Source organism: Oncorhynchus clarkii, chromosome 2 (assembly GCF_045791955.1).
Source record: "Oncorhynchus clarkii lewisi isolate Uvic-CL-2024 chromosome 2, UVic_Ocla_1.0, whole genome shotgun sequence".
NCBI classification, from domain to species: Eukaryota; Metazoa; Chordata; class Actinopteri; order Salmoniformes; family Salmonidae; genus Oncorhynchus; species Oncorhynchus clarkii.
In genome coordinates this window covers 26,626,472-26,650,095 of record NC_092148.1, presented here as the reverse complement: position 1 = coordinate 26,650,095, position 23,624 = coordinate 26,626,472, and the positions used below count along the sequence as shown (strand labels likewise).

Sequence of the window (23,624 nt, the reverse complement as noted above, 5' to 3'; positions counted from 1 at the left end):
AATGAATCTTGTTGTTTTGGAAAAGGAGGGAAGCGCCCTGTACCAAATCATGGCTCAGCGAATTGGCAAACACTGTACACTTAGAAAGAATTAGATATATTCTGAACAATAAATTATCAACATTTGATCAAATCTGGCAGCCTTTCCTCTCTTACTTGGACCAGTCGGCACTGTGAATTTGTACATCTTAACGAACTCTCAATTGTAATATTTTAATTTGGGCAGCATGTGCTGGCCCCGTCACCTGAGCAGTCAGGAGGGGAATAGGGGGGAATGAGGGGGGAGGATAAAGGGGGGGAATAAGTGGGGGGGGGGTGACATCTACCCTCTTTCTACCTGTCCTTGTTCTGTATGTCGTGTTTTGTATTTGTTTTGTACCTAGAACTCTGGGTCTTGTTGTTTCTGTCTGCTCTTTTATGTTTAGATAAGAATGTTATACCTATACACCATTCTTGTGTCTGTTCGATAATATATATAAAAATATTTGAACGGAAATAAAAGTTTAAATAAAATAAATCTCTTTACTATTATTCTAACATTTCACATTCTTAAAATAAAATGGTGATCCTGACTGGCATTTTTACTAGGATTAAATGTCAGTAATTGCGAAAAACGGTGTATGTAAGGTGTATGTAAACTTCTGACTTCAACTGTGTGTGTGTGTATGTATATATATATATATATATATATATATATATATATATATATAGGACACACATTACGACACGAGAGACAACACTACATAAAGATAGCCCTAAGACAACAACATAGCAAGGCAGCAACACATGACAACACAGCATGTGCAAGTCTAAAACACATGTTGACTCACCCTACTTGTAGAGAAACGCCAATGTCATCCTTCTCTCTTTCATGTTGATAAAATAGTCTATCACTCTGTCATACAGTACACGCTTTTATTTTTTGTTGTCCTAGGCTACCTGGCTAAAATGCTTGCACGCTAGCCTAACTTTCTTTCATGATCAACATTAGCTAGTTAACATTAGCCTTCTACAATTAGATACATATTGAACTTCCATCCTCTCAGGCCAGGGGCACAATGTATGAATTAATAGTTGGATCAGAATTACCGTTATAAGCATTGGCCAGTTCGGAGAATTAAGTAAAACCACAAGTCCAAATCCCTATCTCCATCCATGGCCAATTTAGGAAAGGGACAACTTTAGCTAGATAGCCACCGGAGGACAACTACACAACGAGATTCAACAATTCAAGTTGTTTCTCAATGCGATTTGATAGGAGTGATGCCAAATCCAAACTGGCTTCCCTTGACATTTATATTTTATGCGCCAGGACCATTCAGTTGAGCTCACTCAGTTTAGCGCAACGCCGATTGGCTATTTTCTTACTTTTTTTTTATCAAGGAAAGCCAAATGCTCGTTTGCTTCCCTTGTATTCAATGCTACGTCCGGCAACAATGTCATACGCTTTTGGGCCAGACAGCATCAGATAGATGGCCTACACATACAGAGACAGAGGGGCAGTGTTTTGCTCGCTCGGATGCTTTCTCCAGTGAGATATATTCAGCCTCTTGCGAATTGAAGGATAACAATGAAACACAGAGAAACAAAAGATAAATGATTTTATCTTTTCTTGTTAAATTTTTGGTGAAAGTCTGGCTTCCCTTGGCACCCATGAATACACACCACTGCTAGTACTAGTACATATTCTTCATATCTGCTTTTTGTCTTTTTCCCCAAGGGTTCTGGCCAGTCGCCCTCGACTCTTAACCCCCCGACTCCGGCCAATGAGAGAACAGTCGCCTGGGTCTCCAACATGCCTCACCTCTCCGCTGACATTACTCTGGAGGCTAACCGCATCGACCGTGAGGAGTTCAAGCTGAAGGAGTACTCCAAAAGCATGGATGAGTCTCGCTTAGACAGGGTAGATACATCTCTCCCACCACAGCTTTTGCAACACAAAGAATGGTAGCCTAAATTTGACATTTGCAATGTGTATATATAAAAAAACAGTAGATAATTGTCTTAACAATATACTGTAGCTTTGGCATTGAAATCCCAATCTTCTAGGAAATCGACAGTAACAAAACGATGCCTCAAAGGAATGCAGAATTCGACTTAGCAGCATATTCCACAGCAAACTGTGAGACTAGAGAACCGTAACACTGATCTGAGTCACATCTCCTTGGTAATGCACAGTGCAGATGTCAGGGAAGTGCAAGTCAAGTCTATCAGTGGAGAGCAGATGGTACCGAGACACTTATTTATGAATAATTTAGAAACTGCTGAGGATGAACTTGAACAACAGTGAGTCATTGAAAATAAACAAACTTTTAGCTCGTATATTAATATTTGACCGCAGACACCGCATTACCACATTTCTTTGACCGAGTGAAGGTGTGTTTAGTCAACCCCCAAGAACATGTGTTGGTTGTTTAGTCATGTGTTGCTAATAAACAGTATGACAATTGCTTAACTATTTTTATTTTTTTCAATATACTCCCTTCTGGAGTTATTTTCATAACAGATATAGCTAGATCTTTGTGCATAGTGAGCAAGTGAAAAGGGATCAACTATGTGCCTTAGACCTTAGGGAACACTGGACAACAATGTGGTTGCCTTCATATTCCATGGTGACTTGTCGACGTGTATGACAATTGCTCAACCATTTTCTATTTCCCAATGCGTTCTCTTCTCTCTGTCTGTCTCAGGTAAAGGAATACGAGGAGGAGATCCACTCCCTGAAGGAGCGACTGATCATGTCCCACAGGAAGCTGGAGGAGTATGAGAAGAGGCTCCTTTCCCAGGAGCAGCAGACCAGTAAGATCCTCTCACAATACCAGAGTCGCCTGGAGGACAGCGAGAGGAGGCTACGGCAACAGCAGGTGGAGAAAGACTCCCAAATTAAAGGAATAATCAACAGGTAAAAAGAGGGGTGGTGGAGGAGAAGGAGAATGGAGATGTAGAGATTAAGAGAAAGAGAAGACAGGTGTGGAGAGAGAACTAAAATGGAGAGACGGAAATAAATTAATGTATTGTTGAGAACTCTTGTCTGATTACGTTTATCCAAGAAATATCCAACAATCTTACTTAGGCAGGTGCTAATTTTGGGAAATCATCTGGGGAATATTGATGAATATACAGTATATGAGAGGCTAGATAATGTATAGTTATGAAATAGATACATTAATGTATGGAGAAATAATGGGGAGGCCTCAACCTGTACACTCAAATGTATGCAGGGATATTTTAATTAAAAAAAAGTCAAATGTAACTTTTATTTAACTAGGCAAGTCAGTTAAGAACAAATTCTTATTTGCAATGATGGCCTATCCCGGTCAAACTCGGACAATTATGTGCTTTCCTATGGGACTCCCAATCCCGACCAGATGTGATACAGCCTGAATTCAAACCAGGGACTGTAGTGACGCCTCTTGCACTGAGATGCAGTGCCTTAGACCACCGCACCACTCGGGAGCCATATATATATATATATATATATATGTGTCCGATATATATATATATATATACACTGCTCAAAAAAAAGGGAACACTTAAACAATACAATGTAACTCCAAGTCAATCACACTTCTGTGAAATCAAACTGTCCACTTAAGAAGCAACGCCGATTGACAATAAATTTCACATGCTGTTGTGCAAATGGAATAGACAACAGGTGGAAATTATAGGCATTTAGCAAGACACCCCCAATAAAGGAGTGGTTCTGCAGGTCACCACCACAGACCACTTCTCAGTTCCTATGCTTCCTGGCTGATGTTTTGGTCACTTTTGAATGCTGGCGGTGCTTTCACTCTAGTGGTAGCATGAGATGGAGTCTACAACCCATACAAGTGGCTCAGGTAGTGCAGCCCATCCAGGATGGCACATCAATCGAGATGTGGCAAGAAGGTTTGCTGTGTCTGTCAGCGTAGTGTCCAGAGCATGGAGGCGCTACCAGGAGACAGGCCAGTACATCAGGAGACGTGGAGGAGGCCGTAGGAGGGCAACAACCCAGCAGCAGGACCGCTACCTCCGCCTTTGTGCAAGTAGGAGCAGGAGGAGCACTGCCAGAGCCCTGCAAAATGACCTCCAGCAGGCCACAAATGTGCATGTGTCTGCTCAAACGGTCAGAAACAGACTCCATGAGGGTGGTATGAGGGCCCGACGTCCACAGGTGGGGGTTGTGCTTACAGCCCAACACCGTGCAGGACGTTTGGCATTTGCCAGAGAACACCAAGATTGGCAAATTCGCCACTGGCGCCCTGTGCTCTTCACAGATGAAAGCAGGTTCACACTGAGCACATGTGACAGACGTGACAGTCTGGAGACGCCGTGGAGAACGTTCTGCTGCCTGCAACATCCTCCAGCATGACCGGTTTGGCGGTGGGTCAGTCATGGTGTGTGGTGTCATTTCTTTGGGGGGCCGCACAGCCCTCCATGTGCTTGCCAGAGGTAGGCTGACTGCCATTAGGTACCGAGATGAGATCCTCAGACCCCTTGTGAGACCATATGCTGGTGTGGTTGGCCCTGGGTTCCTCCTAATGCAAGACAATGCTAGACCTCATGTGGCTGGAGTGTGTCAGCAGTTTCTGCAAGAGGAAGGCATTGATGCTATGGACTTGATTTCCATTGATAATTTGTGTGTGATTTTGTTGTCAGCACATTCAACTATGTAAAGAAAAAAGTATTTAATAAGAATATTTCATTCATTCAGATCTAGGATGTGTTATTTTAGTGTTCCCTTTATTTTTTTGAGCAGTGTATATATAATGGGACAGCTTCAAACTAACTGCACATTCATTTCAAAGGTGAGAGGTCACCAGTGAAATCCATTCATATGAATGATTCATGTCTGTATGCAGATACCTTAGGCAATTGGTTTTCACCCAGTCAGTAGGAAAATGTTCATTGAACATTCTGACTAACGTTGACAAATTGACTTGAGATGAGGAACTTGAGAGAGGAAACTATTTGTGTAAATGTTCTGCTTTTGTTCACCACTTCTAATAATCTGCAATTGATAGTTTAGATATGTGTCACAGGGAACTTTGCTACTTTTAATCCATTCCAGGGAAGAAGAAATGGAATGAAGACCGAGACAGTTCCTGGCTGTACTTAATGGAACCAATCCCATCCATAACCCCATAACCTGGTGCATAAAGAACCCAAAAGACATGTTTAGGCCCTTTGTGCACTATTTGGCAGCCATTTTATTGCCAGTATATCAAACATGCTGTTTTTTTCCATCAGTAGTTTACCTGCGTCATCTGTGGTGATTATTTCGATAACCGTAAACTGAGAGGGATTCACCTAGATTGAATCGAAAAGCACAATAATGGACTGAAAGGTGACATCATATGACTTCTATCTGTCCTATACAGTATGAGGCCATAATGGTGTTTTTGATAAAAAATGCATGAAACAAAGACTAAGGTAGTACATGACATCTTGTTGTCATCACCATAACAGCTTGGCATGAGGATGAACAATACCATCTTTACAAACTGCAACCACAGTTTGATAGTATTTCCCTAACATATGATGTGTAAAGAGAACAGAGTAAACCTAATTTAGCATCTAAATGACAAGTTCTCCTTCCCCTTTGAAGTTAGTTTGGATAATGGCATTGTCACAGTTGACAAGGTAATCTAGAGGATTCTGTAAGTAGTGGATGGCTGCAAGGTTTTTAGACAGATCCATAGGCTGTCAATGAATGAGATGCTATTAGCGTTTTTTTAAAATTTATTATTGAAAGTATGTTTCAAGCAATTTCAGTGGCTCAAGTGGTTATATCCACTGTCCTCCAAAATGATAATCAACCATACATTCCACATTTCACAAAACCCAAACTTCTATCATTGTTTTTTCAAACCTCATTCGCCATTCTTCTTAGAAATGACTTCAGATATTCTTTGAAAGCCTTTTTTTTTGTGTGATTTATCTTGGTGCCTCTAGAGTAGCAGTTATGTTTCTTAAGAGGTATATGACAGATTATATGATATCAAAGAATATCAGACACGCTAGAGTAACACACTTGATCTAAATGTTATCAATACCCCACTGAAGCACCAGTACTGCCATACCAATAAGGATACTCTATATGTACATTTTGTTATGATATTACCAATGAAATGAACTATTTTAATCTATTGAAATAGCAATATTTTAGCATTACGAGATGTGCAATAATAGACTACATTTAGCATTTATGAACCGAAGCAATCCGTATATGTATGTAGGCCTACATTCAGGCACACAAAGATACTGAGTATGTAAACCTTACATGCATAGATACATCTATCATATGACCATACATACAGAACACATACACTTAAAGGTTTTTTTCAGGTCCCTTTCAGTATCAAATGAACCCATATCAACATAAATGATATTGAGACTTCTGCATGTATGACCATGGATCCTGTAAATCCCTAAATACCATAGATGCAGCATATACAGTACTGTAAAAATAATGTATAATTTATATCTTTGACTTACACATGGCTGTATAGCGTCTTTGAACGAAAATGTTAATCATGTAGCCAGATGGATATTGGTGCCATTTATCTAAAGTGTTAAGATTTATATATCTGTTATAATTTTGCTGTATGTCGTTGGTTTAAGTTTTGATCTGCAGTAAGTCATAAGAAACCGAAGGGTAAATGGCGTCGTTGTTTGCTAAAGTTAGAGCTTTGAGGGAGTCATTTTTTGAGATACGGTGTGGAACAAGAATTGTTCACTATCATAAGATTGCCTCTCGTTTGGCATTGTAGCAAGCATAATATTGGTAGTCTGTATAGATGTATAATATTACATCAGTATTACTTTTAAAGTTTTCATAGAGATATAACTTGTCACTGTGCAATAAAGTCATTTGGATTGACATGGCAAATAGCAGCACATAGTGAGAGTTTACTGTTGATGTACATACAATTGACTACATATCATGTGACCTTTGACTCACCCAATCGCCTGCCTTATTTCTATGTAACAGACAAGTCAGATATCTTGACCTGTCCCTGACCTCATATTGACAAATACCCACATTGTTTTGACTGCATGTAAGACTTGACCTGACAAGCACACTACTTGAACTTGAAGTAAATAGATATACAGCTTTAGTTTTGGTACATATCACCCATGTGAATCACTGTCTGCCTTCTGTAGAATTCTACTGTATACTCATGTTACATTTCATTGTTTCTTAGATCAGTGCCAATGTTTCAGTCAGTGCATACGTTTGATTCCTTTTCCCTTTCTTATTTTTGTCAAATAAATCCCTGTACATTATTTATGTAATAAAACATCTAACACCAATGTTTGAAACTTCACCTGTGGATTTTCATTATTTATTCATGTTAAGCATAAAGATATTCAGAGAATGCTTTCTCTGCGGAATTGTGACAGCTTGATTATGGTGGCAAATTACTATATATTATCCTCTGTCCAAACCAACCACTAATTTTGGAATAGTTTGACTAAAATCTGTGCTATTTCTGTTTTTAGCTTATCTTATTGGCTCAGTTTTTTGCACCAATCACATCGGCTGTCTGGTCCTCACTTTCTCTGTTGCCACTGCACAATGTCCTATACAGTTCCTTCAGAAAGTATTCATACCCCTTGACTTATTCCACATTTTGTTGTGTTACATCCTGAATAAAAAATGTATAAAAAAAATAATAATCACACCCATCTACACACAATGACAAAGTGAAAACATGTTTTTTTTTATTTTAGTAATTGTATTGAAATACAGAAATGCAATTTACATAAGTGTTCACAACCCTGAGTCAAAATACTGTATGTTAGTCACCTTTGGCATCGATTACAGCTGTGAAACACCTGGATTGCACAACATTTGCACATTATTATAAAAAAAATTCAAGCTCTGTCAAGCTGGTTGTTGATTGTTGCTAGACAGCTATTTTGAAGTCTTGCATTTCCAAGCCGATTTAAGGCAAATGTAACTAGGCCATTCAGGAACATTCAATGTTGTCTTGGTAAGCAACTCCCGTGTATATTTGCCTTGTTAATTTCTTTGGCACATTTTTTTGCAGTTTTATTGTATGTTGTTGATCTAGTCTCAGTTTTCGCTTATCACGGTCTTTAAACTATAACTGTTTTAAAGTCACTGGCCTCATCGTGAAATCCCTGAGCGGTTTCCTTCTTCTCCGGCAACTGAGTTAGGAAGTATCTTTGTAGTGACTGGGTGTATTGATACACTGTCCAAAGTGTAATAATAACTTAACCATGCTCAAAGGGATATTCAATGTCTGCTTTTTTTTTACCATCTACCAATAGGTGCCCCTCTTTGTGAGGCATTGACAAACCTCCCTGGTCTTTGTGGTTGAATCTGTGTTTGAAATTCACTGCTCGACTGAGGGACCTTACAATTATCTGTATGTGTGGGGTACAGAGATGAGGTAGTCATTCAAAAATCTTGTTAAGCACTATTATTGCACACGGTGAGTCCATGTAACTTATTATGCGACTTCTTAAGCACATTTTTACTCCTGAACTTATTTAGGCTTGCCATAACGAAGGGGTTGAATACTTATTGACTCAAGACATTTCAGCTTTTAATTTTAAATTAATTTGTTAACATGTTTAAAAACATAATTCCACTTTGACATTATGGGGTAACCCCAGCCAGTGACACACAATCTCAATGTAATCCATTTTAAATGTGAAAAAGTCGAAGGGGGGTGAATACTTTTTGAAGGCACTGTATTAAAATGAGTCATTCCTTTTGTGTAATTAGTCCTCTCTCAGCATTCTGTTCATCTCAGGAGTTTAAAACTGAAGTTCATCCACGTTGTCAGCAATTTTTCACAGCTTTTCTGTATGACTTTAAATGAAAACCACCATGTCATTCAGTTGGAAAGTAGATGTGATAAGATTGAAGACAATTAAATCTATAATGAGCAAAGCAGAAGAATTTCATTACCTCAGAAATATTGACAAGGTAGGAGTTAGGATGTCATATGTACCCTTGTTCATTGAATCTCCATCACCAAACAGCTGATCGAAATCTTGGATTTGACCTCATGATTGCAGTGACTTTTAATTCATCCTTCACCTTTTGTGTCTGTTGAAGAAAATATCAGAACCATTGCCTTGAATGACCCAGATCTTGAAATTCCAGAGGCAAGTATTTAATGATCCATGTTCCCTTCTCTGGAAGATAATTCTGATGCTGAGTAATCGTGTCTAAATGGGAATTTGCAAGGCAAGAAAAATATCCTATGGAGACTGTAGTAATAAGCTTCCAAATATCCCTGCAAGACGACTCTTTGAAATGGTTATAACAAGGATTTGGAATCTCTATCATGTTGCGTCAGTTCAACTATTCCATGAGGATGTATTGCTAATTAAACCCCATTCAGAACACGATAACCGGCAAATCACCACAATCTAGACATCATTAGGCATGATTACATTGGAAAACACCCTGAATTGGACAGACACATCATGCTGAATCCCTTGGGGAACATGGAAACATGCACTTCAACTGCCTCAAAAATGCTTCCTCGCATTACTAGAGCAGTGCATGTTAAACAGTTACAGCATTGGTTGAATAGATTATAATTTGGCAACCAGAGGTTTTAACAACACTACTATAGACCAGGTAATGGGTATAATTGACAAATCAACGTTTTTCAGGGCAATGAGCGATCCAGCTTCCACCTGGACAGTCATTATAAGCCTTACGTATTACACTTAGCTACTTCTTGTCTAGTTTACTCACAATTCTCTCACAACTGTTTGAACTCTCTCTCTCTCTCTCTCTCACTCTCTCTCTCTCTCTCAGACTTATGGCTGTGGAGGATGAGATAAGGGGAGGAGCCGTGGTTGAGCCGCCAAAAGCTAACGTTAGGGTCTTCGCCGATCAGGTCTGTGATTTTCTTCTTCCGGTCGCCATGTCTGTAGGATGGCCTGTGTCTTTATCTCTCTATCCTTCTCTATGTTGTTTTCATCTCTTTGTTGATTTGTCCCTTTTATTTCGTCCAGACAAGTCCTTGGGTTTGGGTGAGACTGTCATTTGTCTGTCAATCCGCTTAGGTGCTTTGAAGGTCAAAGAACGTCTGTTTACATCTTGTGTCTGTCTCTCAATCAATCTGTTTATATTATGTCTGACCACATCCAGGTTGTAATCAAATCAGCGTCTGTAGTAACTGTACATCTCAGACACGTCTATCAACTTTGTGTGAACTATATGTATTAAATCAAGTTGTATTACCAGTCCAACACAAATGCAAGACATAATACACAACTATTGAACAGTTTTGGTCCTGAGGATGAGTTCATTTGTCAGGCCGACAACGTCTTCAGCATCCACACTCAATGTCTCACGGTCCATGCTTTTAGCCAGCCACTCATCTCCTATCGAACTCGTCAGGCCCGCCCTCAAGCATGAGTCATGCTGCAAAGACATACCAGCTTTCAGTGTGTGTGTGTGTATGTGTATGTGTGTGTGTGTGTGAAAGAGAGACAGAGTGTGTCAAACCCCAATGTCTCTTACAAACGACATCACAGATGTATGCTCAAGCTTCTTTCATTCGTTTAAATCAAATCCCTGTTCCACCAGAAGATGAGTCCCACCCAACCGCTTCCTCAATCCAAACTCCTTCATCCCAATTATTCAGACTGAGCATGTCAACGTCAAGTTGTATTACCAGTCTAACACAAATGCAGGACAGACATAATACACAACTATTGAACAGTTTTGGTCCTGAGGATGAGTTCATTTGTCAGGCCGACAACGTCTCCAGCATCCACACTCAATGTCTCTCGGTCCATGCTTTTAGCCAGCCACCCATCATCTCCTGTCAAACCGGTCAAGCCCACCCTCAATCATGAGTCATGCTGCAAAGACATGCCAAATTTCTGTGTGTGTGTGTGTGTGTGTGTGTGTGTGTGTGTGTGTGTGTGTGTGTGTTTGTGTGTGTAAAAGAATGTGCGAGAGAGAGTGAGTATGTGTCAAACCACAATGTCTCTTGCAAACAACATGACACATGTACGCTCAAGCTTCACTGAGTCCCACCCTGCCACTTCCCCAATCCAAATGTCTTTATCCCAATCCGAGTCAAATCAGACTCAATAGAGGCAACAGACATTTTCTGACATGCAGAGATAAAAACAAAAGCAGAAAGTTTGAGCGGTGTGAACAGACAGGGCTCCCGCTATGTCCCAGATAAGAATGCAGCTGAATGCAGCACCCCTGCAAGGTGTCGAACAGTCAGGGCTTCAGCCACGCTTCCTCAAGTGAGCAGTGATCCAATGTGTCTCTCCTGTTATTTCTCCATTCAGTACACAGCTCCCCCAGAGAGAGAGAGAGAGAGGGTGAGGGAGAGGAAGGGAGGGAGGGAGGGAGAGGGAGAGATTAGCCAGAAAGGCTTAGAAACTGTGGTTGAAAGGGGGTAAAGCCGTCCAGCGATGCGTGGCGTTGTGTTCAGTTGCCAGACAAGCAGCAGACCAGAGTTTTGCGCTCGCACTGGTTTCACTCGGTCGAACGTGGCCAGTCTGTGGTTGACATGTAGTTGAGGGAGTGTCATGATAGACTTGGCCTACAGCCTCTGACAGCATTGGAATCGAAATATATTGGTTCTTTCTGAGGGCTGAGAGATATAGTTTGAGTAGCTCTTCCCAAGTGGTCGTAGGAGCATCCAAGGCTGGGCATCCATCTTGACATTGGTTTTGTTTCCAAGCTAAAAGAGGCAGATTTGCTATCCAACATGAAGCTGTTTGGGTCTCTTCCTAGACACAGTATTAAATCACAGCAGTCCAACATGTAACTTCTGATGACATTCATTATGTTCATGTCATGCTTCCACCCAGGTTTTCTTTTATCTCATGTTAATTGTCCATTATCATGCAACCACGCGAACATTTCTGTGTATCTCCATTGTTCTGAAGGTTATAGTCAATAAGATTATAAAATGAAGCCATAAATTGTTGTGGGCCAATTGTTTGTGTACCATTACATTCCCATCATGGCTATGCCCAAGCAGAGCATGTCGGCATGTTTTAATGATTGCGTTTCCAATATCTGTCATTATTTGCAGTGAGCCGTACAATCACTTGTCCATCGCCATGGCAGCAACAGGTGTTTAATGCCGGGTGTCTAGGTGGGGGTGTCGGTGACTCATAGGGTTCACGTTATCTTTATTATCCCAACAGTGGGCAGTTCACTCGGCTTTCAGCTTTTTGCGTGGAATTTGTGGATTCATATTCCTACAGCATTATGTTGAGAATACCTCTACTAAATATCTGGTTTTAATGGGATTTCATTGTCAAACTTGATTAAATTAGTTAATGTAATAATATTGCTTGAGTTTTTATTACTACCGTTTATACAAATGTTCTATCTTAATTTGATCAATCTGTTCAGCAGGAAATGCAAACTTGTTTGTATTTGAGGGTTTATAAAGCTTCGAACGTTTTGTATTTTCCACTTTAAATGTTTGACTTGATTTGCCCTATTGAAAAATGTATCAACCCCTACAAACATATCCATTAATTATTATCCACATTCCTGTTGGTGCAGGATTAATTTCCTGCTGTGAGAAACGGGTCCAATTCATATATTACACCTGTAGGCAGCAACTAGTGGTAGCACTCTTGAAAGTACAGTAGATCAGCCTGTCCTTGGAATGACTCATAACAAATAAATCATCATTTGGATGTTGTACTGTACATATCCTCTCCAACTTAATGTTATATGTTCCATGCATCATTGTGAATATAATGCATGTCTCACTTTACATGGTTATCTCTATCACATCAGTTATCTACTGTCTCTATAACCCTGTATGTATTTAAGTGTGTTATGTGTCATTCAACCTTTTTTACATGTGTATGCATATTTATATTGTTTAACTCTGTTTATTAATACTATTTATTCCTTGTTGCAGTAACAGTGGTGTTTATTACTTTTGCCAATGATTACTGCATGTTTAGCAGTAGCATGACCTTTTGCCTCAACTTCTAACCCCTCAGCTTCAGAGGAGATCAGAGATACCATTTTTCTGGACAAGACTTTTCAATCTTTGGATCAATGAATGACATTTAGCTTGAATTAAAATGCAGCTATCTTTACTGCCAAACCAACTCAGTGGCCTTGTTGTCAGTGTCCGCCCTGAGATTGGAAAGTTGGGAGTTCGATCCCAGGCCGAGTCATTACAAAGACTAAAAACGGGACCCAATGTGTCTCTGCTTGGCTCAGCATTAAGGAGATAGGTTGGGGGCTATGGCCCTGCGATAGAGTAGCATCATGTCCAGAGGGTGTACTTGTACATCAAGCTGCCTCATGTTCTGGCTTGCACAAGATGGCTACTTACCATCTGTACTGCTGCATGTGTGTATCAACAGCCTTGGTTTGCTTCCTCAGCATGCAGACTTGGTTGACATGTTGGGCCCTCTTGTGCTTTCAGGCTGCTGGGTTTGTGTTGGCGCGAATGGTGGTGTGTGTTCCTTTGTGTTTGTGTGTGTCCTGTGGGCGTTGAGTATCCCTAATGCTCCTCAACCCTCGACACCCAACTTCTACCTTTTACTTTCTTCAGTGCACACAAGCCTAGCCTCTCCTCTCCTCCTTTTCTCTATCGTTCCTCTCCTCTTCTCCTGTGTTGATGAGATACGGTGATTTCTCTTAGGGGAGGCGCCAATCCATCCTAGTGCAGCCCCGTCTCGCGCCCGTTCCACCCCGAGTACAAAGGTAATAAACCAACCAGCATACACTTCAGTGGTACTGCCTCTCTCCATCCATACATTCTGCCTCTTCACTTTGATTCCTCCACTGTACTGTATGTGCGTCACTGACCGTATGCAGCACCAACAGAAGCACTTATTGACTTACACAGACATTATACAGAAAATCACACGTATTATCAACAGCAATATTCTTTCTTTCTTTACCTATTGTTCACATTATTTTGGTTATTTTGATTTTGTCAACAGCAATTTGAATAATGTCGAGCTTTACTGTAATTGAAAATCAATAAATGCTGGAGCTGAAATATCAACCCAGAGTCAGGGGTAGACATAACATAGTAAACAAAAATCTGGGACACTCAAATTAGTATGATCGTTATGTTTGGTATGGCATGTATTAATATGTGGATGTCCATCATCCATTTCGTATGATATATTACAATTCATAATATATGCTACAAATTTGCAATACGTATGATATGTTAAGAATTCCAGTTTGTTGTGGCTAATGTTAAGTAGGTGGCTAGGTGGCTAACGCTAACGTTAGCTAAGTGGCTAATGTTAACTAGGCTAGGGGTTAAGGTTAAGGTCAGGAGTTAGGTGAAAGGGCTAGGGGAAGAGTTAGCTAACATGCAATGTAGTTGCAAAGTAGCTATTCGATCAACCATCCACACCGACCAACTACCCTCCTTTAATTTTTGCCTTAAATAACCTTCGGCCTAATGTAACCATACCAAACATAACATATCATACTAATTTGAGTGTACCAGATTTTTGTTAACTTTTACATCTAGTCTATGAGGCCAGGCTGGACGGTGTCTTTGGAAAGTATTCAGACCCCTTGACCTTTTCTACATTTTGTTACATTACAGCCTTGATTTAAAATGTGTTATTTTTTTAATCCTCAGCAATCTGCACAAAATACCCCATAATGACAAAAGGAAAACAGGTTTTTATAAATTTGTGCAAATTTATAAATCATTAAAAACTTTGCATATGAGACTCGAAATGACAGTACTCCATGTAGGCACAACCGACGTACAAGTCATCACACAGAGAGCACACTTGAAGCACAACTGCACTGTCTGGAAGACCGCACCGGACTGAATTGGAATCCCTCAAATGACAGTACATGTTAGAGAAAAAACCAAGCCTTGAGGTCGAAGGAATTGTCTGTAGAGCTCCGAGACAGGATTGTGTCGAGGCACAGATCTGGGGAAAGTACCAAAATATGTCTGCAGCATTGAAGGTCCCCAAGAACACAGTTGCCTCCATCATTCTTAAATGGAAGAAGTTTGGACCCACCAAGACTCTTGCTAGAGCTGGTCGCCCGGCCAAACTGAGCAATCAGGGGAGAAGGGCCTTGGTCAGGGAGGTGACCAAGAACCCCATGGCCACTCTGACAGAGCTCTAGAGTTCCTCTGTGGAGATGGGAGAATCTTCCAGAAGGACAACTATCTCTGCAGCATTCCACCAATCAGACCTTTATGATAAAGTGGCCAGACGGAAGCCCCTCAGTAAAAGGCACATGACAGCCTGCTTGGAGTTTACCAAAAGGCACCTAAAGGACTCTCAGACCATGAGAAACAACATTGTCTGGTCTGATTAAACGAAGATCAAACTCTTTGGCCTGAATGCCAAAGATAAGGTAAAGTCTGGAGGAAACCTGGCACCATCCCTAAGGTGAAGCATGGTGGTAGCATCATGCTGTGGCGATGTGTTTCAGCGGCAGGGACTGGGAGACTAGTCAAGATCAAGGCAAAGATGAACTGAGCAAAATACAGAGAGATCCTTGACAAAAACCTGCTCCAGAGTACTCAGGATCTCAGGCTGGGGCGAAGGTTCACCTTCCAACAGGACAATGACCCTAAGCACACAGCCAAGACAACGCAGGAGTGGCTTTGGGACAAGTCTCTGAATGTCCTTGAGTGGCCCAGCCAGAACCCGGACGTGAACCCGATCGAACATCTATGGAGAGACCTGAAAATGGCTGTGCAGCAATGCTCCCCATCCAACCTGACAGAGCTTGAGAGGATCTGCAGAGAAGAATGGGAGAAACTCCCCAAATACAGGTGTGCCAAGCTTGTAGCGTCGCACCCAAGAAGACTCGTTGCTGTAATCTGAATACTTATTAAAATGTGATATTTTCGTTTAATTTTTTTGTTTAATAAAAAAATGTTTTTTCTTCGTCATTATAGGGTATTGAGTGTAGATTGATGAGGGGAAAAAACAATTTAATACATTTTAGAATAAGTCTGCAACATAACAAAATGTGGAAACAGTCAAGGGGTCTGAATACTTTCCATAGGCACTGTGTAGCACTATATATTTGACATTTAGATTTGTATATTGTACAGATTTAAAATACACATAGTGTATACATTAATGTATGTGACTCTTACACCACTCAGACAAATATGCCAACATTATTTGCACAAATTCAGTCATATACGGAGACTTCCTAAACGTGTAACTCTTTGCATTAGGTAAATTGCTTACCCACTGAATTCAAACCATAAAACTCCAGCATCAATGGTAGAATTCCTGACTGAAATGCATCGAAATGTTCAGCTGTTTAATTCAATGCTCCATTTCAATGCTCCACTATTATCAAATGTTGGCATTTGCAAAACCTTGCAACTACTCCTACTCCTTCTTCACATCCTTCATCCTTCTTCACATCCTTCATCCTTCTTCACATCCTTCATCCTTGTTAATCCCTCCACTACTTTTTTCTTTCAATTCCCTGTGTTGTTTTGGGATGATAAGCGAACTGTTTGATCAGAATATAGATGGTAGTAATATATATTTAGGACTAGATTCAATCAGATTGACAGCCGAATAGCCGTTGTTTTGGCAGTGTCGGAACTGCGATAGAGTTGTCAAATCCACAAGAAGCAACGAAACCACACCCAACGTAATCCTACAAATTCCATGCGGCCGCATTAGATATTTCTGCAGCCGCGTTACCAATCAAACACTCAATCAGATTAGATTGATAGGCTTTAAACCTCTCCCATTAGCCTAACATCAATGGATTGACATTACATTTGAGAGTCATTATTTCTAACATCGATAGAGCCTTCAATTTCTAGCTCCGTTTTGAACTTCTAACGCGGTAGGGATAACAAGGAAGGGAATGGTTTGTGACGGACAAGAGCACCCTCGCCGATAAGTCAGCTCATGAACGTCTAACGGGGTAGGGATAATAAAACATTTGCTATGCAGATGTCGGCCAACACTGGTTAATGATGGTTAATGCTCGATCTGATTGAATCCAGGCCATAGTTAGTTCTAGTTATGACAAACAGCTTGACAATTCACAGATACTCTATTAGGTACATGTACAAACACTGATGGCTCTGCTGCAGTAATACATATAAGTAGGCTCTATTCCAAGAACCAATATCAACAAGGTAACTGACTACATCCATGTACAACAATACCCCTGCTCAAATCAACACAAAGTCACTTACACACACGTGCGCACGTGTCTCACGGAGGAACACGTTACGGTGGGTCATCAACATATCCATTCGATTCGACTCATCTCCCCTCCCACCACTCCTCCAAATAAATGACGGGAATTATGGGAAATCTCCGTATCTGACACAATCCTTCCCTGAAAATAAACAACTGGTGTGCATATATGTCAATGTGTGTGTTTCTTGGAGAGTGTGTTTATATATTCCTGTGTGTATGTGTCCTGTATGTATATGGCACCTGAGCACATAAGTTGATCCAATGTTCATGTATTGTCATTGTGAGTTTGATCAAGTGTGTCGCCAGTACTGTATTGTTGTTCTTTTTGCTCTGGGTCATACTTGGAGAGTTGTCTAGTGTCCTTTATATGTATGTCGGTCATATACTACTGTTCTGGAATATTTGGTTGGTTTGTACATCTAATTTCCACAATGATATGCCTAGTTTGAAACAGAAAATGAGAATTAATTTCCTATTCATGTTGCTGAGTAAGAACATTTGAGAATTGCGTACCAAAGCATACTAACAATGCACTTAACATTGCACAATTCATCCGCTATGTGTTGTTTTTGTCTACAATTTCCTAACTTTTATTAGTTGCAGCTTTTGTACAAACATAAACACCAAGTTGTTCAAGTAAGCAAACTCTGCACATATGGATCTTTAACAGTGAGTGATGCACGTTTTGTTAAGTTGACTGGATCGCTGCTTCTTTTATTAGCATAGGTTGGCTATCTAGCAGCTATCTAACTTTCTTATCATAAAAGATTTGCACAATTTTCTCAGTTACATTGGCAGGTCTGGCTAAACTTGGATAAATAATGTGAAAGGGTTTGTAGTAATTTTTGTAGAACTGGTTTGAAAGTAATCCAGCACTGGTAGAGAAATACCACTTGTTCTTCTTGTTTCCATAACACATTTCCTGTTACTGTTGCTAGCACCAAGTAGGGAATGGGATTAGCATGTATGCTAACGGTAATATCTGTTGAAATTGGTTATCGCCGTGTGCTTTACAAGGTTCTGAGTGAGAAGAGAAAAGGTCTGCCAGTTCAATTCCACTTTCTGAAGTTCTCTTTCTAGAGATGGAAACATGTGCTACACACAATGGACACACCCACCCTGATATTTAATGCTAATTCGTTTTGAAATCAAATGGCCTGTTTCCGACTAATTTCTGTACTAGATGCAGATCATAAAACCCTCTTGAAATACCTTTTTTTCTGACTTTCACTTCTCCAGTGCATCGTTCACATCTTAAGACGTCATACTCCTTGGTACAATCATATGAATGGTCTTTAGTCCTTATTGTTCAATGAAGTAATTACACTTTGAGGAAAGGTATTGGCATCTCGGTAGAGTAAATGTGAATTCAGATTCTTCTATTCGTGTAGAAAACTTTTAAATGATTCCACATTCCTGTTTTTACTTGGATACGTTAGACACCATTTCCTCAATCTAACACAGCCTCCATCAGTGCCAATAACCCAGCTATTTTCTTTCCTACTGCTCCAACACAGACTGTCCTGAACAGGACTGAACATGATGACTTGCATTCAGAGCTTGATTTAATTAAGAACTGAAATCAATCTGGTATTTGCAATGACGTTATTCTGCGCCAACGTAGGTAAGGATAGATAGCAAAACCAAACGTTGACTTATTCACTTATTACAAATTCTAACCCAGTGCTTTACAGATTTGGTCAATTAATGAGCATCCATTGATAATTGGTCAATGGGTATGGGTTAGAAATTCTGATTGGTGGATTAGACACAGTTGAGATTTTATTCAAGAGCTCTTGAATACTAGCTTCTTATTCGAGCTTTGTAGATCAGTATTTAGTCATTATGTCCTCCAATTCGCATCTGAATTACTGTAACCCATCTGCATGTTAGACTATTATAGTAATGCAATACTATAATATTGTCATCTAGAATGTTTTATCTTAAAGTACTTATTACTATTTAAATGTTAAAGTACTTATAAGGTTCAATGACGTGTGGGACTCAACCCCACACTTGACAAGGGAACAAAGGTGCATGAAAAAACAATATCGAATTTCTGCACATTAATTGTGGTCTTAGCTAAGCTTTCGGTGAACGCTTTTTGTTCTTCATTTATTTTCTTCTTTCTGTGAAAGTTTTGCTCTGACAAAGGTCAATTGACTGAAAGCTTAGCAAAAACCATGCTAAACCTGAAATGCGCATGGATTCTAATGTGCGTAAGATTAATTAAGGTGACACAATTGTATCACGTTATAGAGTCATAACTATTTGTATCCCCATGGTTTTCAAGCCTTTACTACAGTATATTTAAGCAATAAGGCACGAGGGGGTGTGGTATATGACCAATATACCACGGCTAAGGGCTTTTCTTAGCACGTCGCAAAGCAGAGTGCCTGGATACAGCCCTTAGCCGTGGTATATTGGTCATATACCACAAACCCCTGAGGTGCCTTGTTGCTATTATAAACTGGTTACCAATGTAATGTAATTAGAGCAGTAAAAATAAATGTTTTGTCACAACCGTGGTATACAGTCTGATATGCCACAGTTGTCAGCCAATAAGCATTCAGGGCTCGAACCACCCAGTTTATAATACAAATTAGAATGTATAGAAATTCCTTGAAATTAATCTCATTGGCTAAGACTGACACAACTCTCATTCTACTTGACTGCTCGGACTCCTTTTGACACCTGTCCCTGACTAGTAACCCCTTCTAACTCAGCATCATATGAAGATCAAGACACTCTGACATGTTGGTCAACCCGAGATTGTAATTCCTTCCACCTTTTCTTTTTCTGACTGTATCCCCTCTCCTATGCTGTCCATCTCTATTGGCGTACCTCATACTTCTGCTCTGTAACTCATTTTCCTCTATTTCTCTTTCTCCGTTGTTCCTCCCATCCCTTGTCACTTATTTCTCTCCCTCCCTTTGCTTTCTCACATGATCCTTTCTTTCTTTACCTCCTGCTTTGATCCTCTCCTATCGGGACCCTCATCACCCCACCCTATTTCCTCCATTCTATTCTTTTTACATTCGTAACTGATTCACCTATTTACTCTCTCCTCTACCCACCTGTTTGTTCTTCACTGGCCTCCTCTTTTTATTTGACTATTCCTTGCTTGTTTATATCACCCATACTCTCTCTCCTTCCATCCTCCCTGTTGCCTTCTCTCCCCACATTTCCTGCTTCATATATGACTCTTTATATTGCATCCCTCTCTCCTTCCTGGATTGGCTGACTCGTTTACACCCTTGTCCATGCCACAAATCCCCCACTGAATGCCCCTTCTCCCACTCCCATCTCTCCCCTCTCCTACTCCTCTTCTCCCTCCCTCTCTCTGTCTTGCTAGGGGGCCCAGCATTCCTCCCTGGGTTCAGCAGACCCCTGTGTGAATACTGAAGGTGGAAGAGGAGGAGGAGGAGGAGAAGAAGAAGGAGATAAAGAAGGAGGGATGACTACTGATCCTGACCATACTATCTCTTCCTCATGCATCTCCTCCACTGGCTTGCCCCGGAACGAGAATGGAATCCCCTCCCCACCCGTAGACCCTCCTCCTCCCCCCACTCCTCATCTCCACTCCAGTCCACACCAGAATGGAGAGCTCCGTGTCAACCCAACATCCTCCCCAGTGACAAGCACGGAGGCAACTGAGAGCAATGCAACAGCAGGACTGGGCATAGAGGAGAGGGAGCAGGTCAAAAACAACACAAAACCAAATCAGAGAGAGAAGACACAAATAAAAAAGTCTTGCCACATTTCCTTCCTTTTTTGAGGAGGATGAGATGACTGCAATCTTTCCCGTTTCTTTTATGTGTACTCAAACCAGAGAGAGAAGAAATGTGTGGGGGGTCATTGTACATTTAACTGTACAGTACGTTCAGCATTATCATACAAGACAACAAAAGGGCTTTCCAATGGACCTCATTTCCGTCATGCTCAAACTGGGCTTTGGTCAGTATCTGTCTTGCAGGACAAGATAATGATACCTTTTAGTTATCGTTGACATTGTGGGATCCTCATGTACTGTTTCAATCGATCAAACTATAGAGCCTATAAAACACTGGTATAGGCCTAATCCCCAAACCAAGCGACTATGTGAGATTTTGCTTTGTGTGTTTGTTTAATCAAATAAAGACAGTAAGCAAACACTATATAACGTCTCACTCCCCAAAAACTTCTCAGTAGCCAATAGCATCCTACTACTATATACATGCGTGTAGTATCCCATAATTACATCGATAAAGGTCTAGTCATTTCCTGTCCTGAAAACTCCAGCTCTCAAATTTAATTGGTAGAGATGTGGTCATCTGGCTTTTGTAGTCTGGTTTCCTTAGTGCCTTTGAGTGTATCTTAACAGGGTTTTCAAATAACAGGCGGAGATGATATTGACAGAAGGATTATTTTAACTGATGATAGTACATAAGCAGTCTTATCAAGATCCAAAAATAACTATGCTGTTTGAAATGCAGACTAACTACAGAGTCCAGAACAAGCAGAATACGGTTTTATTTTTGGCCTAAGGAAAGTGTGTGATGTTTTCAAAACATCGTGTGTAAATTAAGGGACTTCCCATTCGTGGACTGGACTCCTGCAATGTTTTCTCTTCTCAATCTCAGAACCTGTGTGTGATCAACTGGTGCTACAGACACAAACAGGGCCATCTCCAAATCAAGTGTGTGTGTCAATAGCACTGCCTGTCATGTTTCCCACTGTCTGTATGTCTGTCTCTCTCACTCTGTTATTGTCAAGGTAGCCTATTTATTTTATGTATTTGTCTATGTTTGTTTGTTATGTGTGTGTCGTGTCCTTACGTGTGCAATTGTTTAATGGAGTGGGAGCTGGGTCAAGTAGGGTGCATAAACCAAATGAGACAAGAACAAAGTTGTCAGGTCAAAAGTTTACCAGCAATTTTAAGTGGTTGAAAATATCAAAGGGATACTATTTGTGGACCTTCAGTGTCCTGGCATATAACGTAGTCACTTGTAACACCTAGTACACTTCCAAAATTGTTGTCATGGCCTTTTCTGTTTAGTACCACGTAAACTATTTATTTGATTCTTATTTTGGGGTAGCCAGTTAAGTCTAGCCTTAAGTGCCTGGGTCTCAGATAATGACATTTTGGCCAGTAGTCAAACAGCGCTCAGACAAATTTGTATGTGGCATAGACTTTCTTCATGTCGTTTCGAGGGACTACTTTTAAGTTAACGTACCATTCAGCTGAGCATGATGAATGCTAATGTAACAACATTTTGAGAAAACAAAGATTGTTTGGGGCATCGTTAGTAAAGAGTACTTCAAATCTAAAACATGTTACACACACGGTGCACTAAAAGGAATTCATTGCTTTGTGTCAACTGTTCAGATATCACCTGTCATTGAATACTGTTATACTGTGTTGTCGTGTCCTCTTGTTTTGTGTATAACTTGTCCATTGTAATCTTTGTTTAGATGTGAACTTGGGTTTATTTTGGCCCTTTTAGATTCACACTGGTGGTGCTTTATAACTAGTTGGATAACATTCCTTACTCTGGCTTAGCGTCTCAAGTGAATTAACATGCTTCAGACAGTCCTGGTTTTGCAGAACCCAACACCAGTCTTATTTCACTTTTTTTAGTTGATTAAGAGTCAATTTACTAAGGGCCATATCCTAACTTGATTTATATTTTTGCAGTTCTCCCATTGGCATCATGCATTACGAGTAAGTCTGAGTTTAACATGCAGATCTCAAGTTAGGATTCGGCACTTTGTGTATAGGGTCAAAATGCCTCCGCCAATGCTGTGTCGGTCAGTACTAGGGGATTAGCCATAGTGTAGAGTGGATGAGATTCAGAGATATGAGAGAGATTTAGAGTGTTGAATTAAAAGTTAACCAAATGTGATTATTAATAGGGAGAGTTTGTTGTAGTTAACTTGTGTTAAGTCAGCTAATATGGCTACCCTTCTAGTGCCAAAACATATCAGTAATAAAATGGCTTTTAAAGCAGCTAGGGTTTTACATCTGCATTGAGTAAAGATATGGGACTATACAGGGTCACTGGTTGATATATGAGCATTGCCATTAATATACCTCAGAGATGCAGAATTGAGAGACTCAGGTAAACAAATATTTGCCTCAGAGCTAAACACAAACTGACAAAGAGATGAATCCTACTTTGTAGGGACTGCCATCCGATACAGTGGTTGGTGCATCTCTTACAAGATCTATCCCACTGGGCAAAAACTGGTTGAATCAACAAAGATTCCACATCATTTAAACAAAAAGGCTAAATGTGATGTAGTAATGGAATTTCATTAGGGACGTTAGGGAATGTTGTATTTTTTCACCCAAATCTGAACCTAAATCCAATGACATAGATTAAATTCACTTTAGTTGACAACTCAATCGATTGTAAATCAAAATTAGACGTTGAAATGACGTCTGTGCCTAGTGGGATGGCTATGATTGGA

The 23,624-nt window shown here is 40.3% G+C and overlaps 1 protein-coding gene across 1 annotated transcript in view; it reads left to right on the top strand.

The window, feature by feature from the left end:
• The window catches only part of LOC139365389 (ras/Rap GTPase-activating protein SynGAP-like), a 45,853-nt gene extending 24,520 nt beyond the window's left edge, over positions 1–21,333 (top strand). The window contains exons 15-18 of the mRNA XM_071102805.1: positions 1,720–1,902; positions 2,690–2,901; positions 9,790–9,871; positions 20,527–21,333. Of these exons, the coding sequence (XP_070958906.1) occupies positions 1,720–1,902; positions 2,690–2,901; positions 9,790–9,871; positions 20,527–20,949 (900 nt within the window). The 3' untranslated portion in view covers positions 20,950–21,333. The remainder of the gene's footprint in view (positions 1–1,719; positions 1,903–2,689; positions 2,902–9,789; positions 9,872–20,526) is intronic.
• Positions 21,334–23,624: the final 2,291 nt, after the last annotated feature.